This window comes from Bubalus kerabau, chromosome 22, assembly GCF_029407905.1.
Source record: "Bubalus kerabau isolate K-KA32 ecotype Philippines breed swamp buffalo chromosome 22, PCC_UOA_SB_1v2, whole genome shotgun sequence".
NCBI classification, from domain to species: domain Eukaryota; kingdom Metazoa; phylum Chordata; class Mammalia; order Artiodactyla; family Bovidae; genus Bubalus; species Bubalus kerabau.
Genome location: NC_073645.1, coordinates 21,138,625 through 21,142,765, shown reverse-complemented (window position 1 = coordinate 21,142,765; position 4,141 = coordinate 21,138,625). Strand labels below are relative to the sequence as shown.

Below are 4,141 nucleotides of genomic sequence, written 5' to 3'. Positions count from 1 at the left end.
ATCAGAAACCTTAAAATATCCATATCCTTTGACCTGAATTTCCATTCCTGGCAATATGTTCTTAGAATCAACACACAAAAAATTTCTGCGCATAAAAATGTTAATCACATACTTATTTACAACGGTGAAAGAAGGTAAACAGCAAACGTTAAGAGTTGTTTAATAATTCATGGCACAGTCATTTAATGGAAACTTACGTAATCATTAAATGTTCTCAAAGCGCATGCAATAACACGAACACCATTTATGGTGTAATGATAGTGGGAAAGTGAATAACGTATACGAATGGCTGTTTGCATAACACTTTTAATAGAAAAAGGCTGGAAAAGAAAAATTCTAATATGTAAACCATGTTTGAGTTCTATGATTAGAGGTTTTTTTTTTTCTATTGCCCTATATTTCTATTTAAATCTTTTTTTTTTTTTTTTTTTAATGAACAAAGTCAGCTGTTCTTTAGCCAAACGGTGGTGCGTCCTCCTCTAGCGCTGTGCCTGGGGGCCGGAAGCCTGGGCAGAGGGGGTAAGCTCATAGACCCCACCTCAGGTCGATTAGGCCCGCCAATGCGACGTCGCCCTCCCTAGCCCCAATTTCCCCAGCCCCACCCTTTCCGAGCCGGCTGGTCGCAGGGCCCGCCCCTCCCCCACCACTCCGGGTTCGGGTGACTGCGGGTGCGCGGGGGTGGAGCAGGGCCGGCCCTCGCCGTGCTGACACGTGGGGAGGGAGGAAGCGTCCGAGGAGGAGGGCTTGGGTGTTTGGGTAGGTGTGTCCGTGAGTGGGAGAATCCAATACAGGCCTCCTCAAGAGTCTTCATTATCTTGTGCTGCTGATCGGGCCGGGGAAGTACGAAGTTCTCCCCACTCCCGGAATCCCCTCCTAGGCAGACACCGAGCGCAGACACAAGAAGGCTCCGGCTGCGTCCCTGCCCTTCCCGCGACTGCCCGCGCCGGGCCGCCTACTCGCGTTTCCCCCACTCCCCGGCGCGGTGGTAGGGCCCGGCGGCGACGTCACCCATTGTTTACAAATCAACCTGAGCCAGTAGGATCCCGGCTCGCGCGGCTGCAGGCGCGCGGCGCGAGTGCCTGGCGGGCTCCGGTTACCTCCTCGGCCTCGGCTTTGGCCTCAGCACCGCGCCCGGCTCCGCCACGGCACATCGAGCCCCCGGGACAGCCGAGCCGCCAGCGACTCCCGCACAGCTCCGGGTGCCAGCGCGGGGGGCCATGCCGTGCCGGAGGGAGGAGGAAGAGGAAGCCGGCGAGGAAGAGGAGGAGGAGGAGGAGGAGGACAGCTTCCTACTGCTGGAACAGTCGGTGACTGTGGGCGGCTCGGTTGAGGTGGACCGGCTGGTGGCCCAGATCGGCGAGACGCTGCAGCTGGACGCGGCGCAGGACCGCCCTGCCTCCGCGTGTGCGCCCCCGGGGCCGCCACTGCAGCCCCCGCGGCCCCCGGCGGCGGTGAGAGCGGACAAGGCCCGCGCCCCAGCGCAGCCGCTGCTTCTACCGGCCGTGTCGGTCGAGGCTGGGGGCCCGGCGCCCTCGGGGGCCTTGCGCTGCGCCCTCGGGGACCGCGGCCGCGTGCGGGGCCGGGCTGCGCCCTACTTTGTGGCGGAGCTCGCCGCTGGAGCCAGTACCTTACCCGGGCCGTGCCGGCGAGGATGGCTGCGGGGCGCTGTCACCTCCCGCCGCTTGCCACAGCGACGATGGCCCCCAGCTGGGGCGCGCGCCAACGACGACGACCCGCACCGGCTTCTGCAGCAGTTGGTGCTCTCGGGGAACCTCATCAAGGAGGCCGTGCGGAGGCTCCAGCGAGCAGTCGCCGCGGTGGCAGCCACAGGCCCCGCGGGTCCCGCCGGACCGGGGGCCAGCCGCAGCCGACCAGATCCTGTCTCCCTTCAGCCCTCCGGCGCTTTGCACTGACCCAGGGGCCCTGGAGGAAGGAAAAGAAGCTGCTACGCGGACCCTACGGCGTCCTACTTACCCCAACCTTGAGCTGAAGCCGCCGTTGCCGTTCTTGGAGCGACCGCATAGACTGCAAGGAGGCGCGTGGGGAGAGACCTCAAGCCGAGAAGTTAGTGGCCCCGGCGAGGCTGTCGGAGAAAACTTGAGCGTGGAGAAATACGCGGGCCTGGGCGCGTTCGTGTCGCGTGAGAATTAACCCCGGCCCCAGGGACCTGGGACAAAACTGGGAGACTATGGCAGCTATTTGCATCAACTTGTACCTGACTTAACCCTTGGGGATGTCGTGTGCTAGGATTGTTTAAAGATTCGGCTTCAAGGGGCGAGAATCGTGAGGGCTTTATAACAATACTTGAAAACTGATGACTCGAATACATTTTCTTTATTTTCCGGTGGAGGAGCTTAGTGAAAATGGTGCTACAATCGCTGTGCAAAGAAATTCCAGAGAGAAGAATGTAAAAGCTTGGTGGTGGGTGGGTTGGGATGCCAGCCCCCTTACTCTCCCATCCTCATCCGGTGACTGATCGAGGCGGGAGATGGGAACTCCAGTTGTCTGGGGCAGGGAGGTGGAGAATTTTGAAGGTGGGTCGACTTGGATGTGGACTTTTAAATGCCTTGACCTTGCCACCTGTGATTCAAGGTCATGGTGTGCTGTAGGTGGAACACTGTGGGGTTCCTGGGAAAGCTAACTCACCCCTGTGTCTGTCTTTTCTTTTGTTCCAAGAAGAGTCCTGTTTATGCTTTGCTACCTCTTGGAGCGGACATACAGAGTAAGGAGAATTACTTGTTTTTTTTTTCCGTGCTTTCTTTCTATCCAGAACTCCTCCTGCGAGGCCACTCTTGGCCATGCCCTGAGTTTTCTCAGAGACAGTCATAAACAATCCCTTGAGTCTCTCCTGTCCTCCTGCCTGGCCTTTCTTATTCCACCATTTCTGATGTGCACTGCATGGATGAGACCCTGGCTGTTTGCTCTATTTTGGCCCTCCGTGGAGCCATGAGCCTGAGTCTCTGAGGCTCCTCACCTCTCTGTTTCCTCTAGGCACCAGCTTTTTGTGAGTGACAGAAACCGTGTTTTAAATGTGACTCTCCAAGAGGAGAAACTGCTGGCTTTACCTATATGAAACTTAGGAAACTTGAGGGCGCTTTAAATAAGGTGCCACCTCCAAACTTTAAGGGAGCTAAACTCACTTTTTAAAAAAAGATTCAATGGCTTGCTCATCCTTCAGATGTAGCTGTTGACGTACACTTCGCACCGGAGTGTCTGAAATTGTGGTGGTCCTGATTTCTAGGATTTCTTAATTAAAATGTCTGCTGAATAAATTGGGTTTTTGTTTTGGAGCATGGTTTGGCTTTTTGGTGGAAGGCGGGGGGAAAGAAAAGCACATAGGTGACACCTTTCATAATGAAGTTATAATGGAGAGGGCCCTTGGGGGGGGTCGAGGTGGGAGGTGGAGACTGGTGGAGCTGCAGTCCAAGAGTGCTTCTGAGTCGATAATCCACAAGACACAAAAATTCAGTCCAGGTTTTAGAAAACATGCTAGGTGGGCTTTCAACTCCTTTTGTGGAATCAAAACATAGTCCAGAAACTTTCTAGGCTGGAGGGAGGACAGAGGCCAAGTGATTTGCTGTACCTGGAAGAGGGTGGAGGAAGGTGAGTTTTCTGAATTTTTTGTGTTTGAAGAATGGGGAGGTATAGACAGAGCCTCACTATTTTCATTTTTGAGACTTGACCCAGTCTTAAGCTGTGGCCTAGAGAATTCTGACAGTAGGGTTTTATACCAGTGCCCTTGATAGTTGGCGTGGTTTGAGCAGGCAGAGTTCAATTCATGAAAGTGGCCCTCCTGGATCTCCTGCTCTCCATCCCATCTTCCCCTGGCATGGGCCCCCTTACCCCAAGAAAGCCTTACTTGGTACAGCCCAGCTCTGCTAATTCGCCCCAGGGGCACCTGTCCTGCCCAGCACCTTCCCACATGGCCTGCAGGGGAAGGCTAGTGCTCAGTGACTCAGTTTGACTCAGCCCTGCTGCTCACCATGTGTATCATACCAGGTAAGAGACAGCTCTGCATTTTTCTCCTCTCATTTATAAAACAATACTGCCAAGTGTAATGAGGACCTGAGATGTCTGGGACACTTAAAGGCTGAAAAAATGATAATTGTTGATTCTTCTCATCACCACTGCGCCTTCTTCT

General features: G+C 54.9%; 1 protein-coding gene across 1 annotated transcript; it reads left to right on the top strand.

Moving 5' to 3' along the window:
- The first annotated feature begins 872 nt into the window (after positions 1-872).
- Positions 873-3,290, top strand: FRAT2 (FRAT regulator of WNT signaling pathway 2). Its single transcript, XM_055560439.1, has one exon. The coding sequence runs from the start codon at positions 1,218-1,220 to the stop codon at positions 1,911-1,913; it is 696 nt and encodes a 231-aa protein (XP_055416414.1). The 5' UTR covers positions 873-1,217; the 3' UTR covers positions 1,914-3,290.
- Positions 3,291-4,141: the final 851 nt, after the last annotated feature.

What these genes read in the sequence shown, in the direction of transcription:
- FRAT2 (XM_055560439.1), top strand. Translation starts at nt 1,218, where the DNA reads ATGCCGTGCCGGAGGGAGGAGGAAGAGGAAGCCGGCGAGGAAGAGGAG.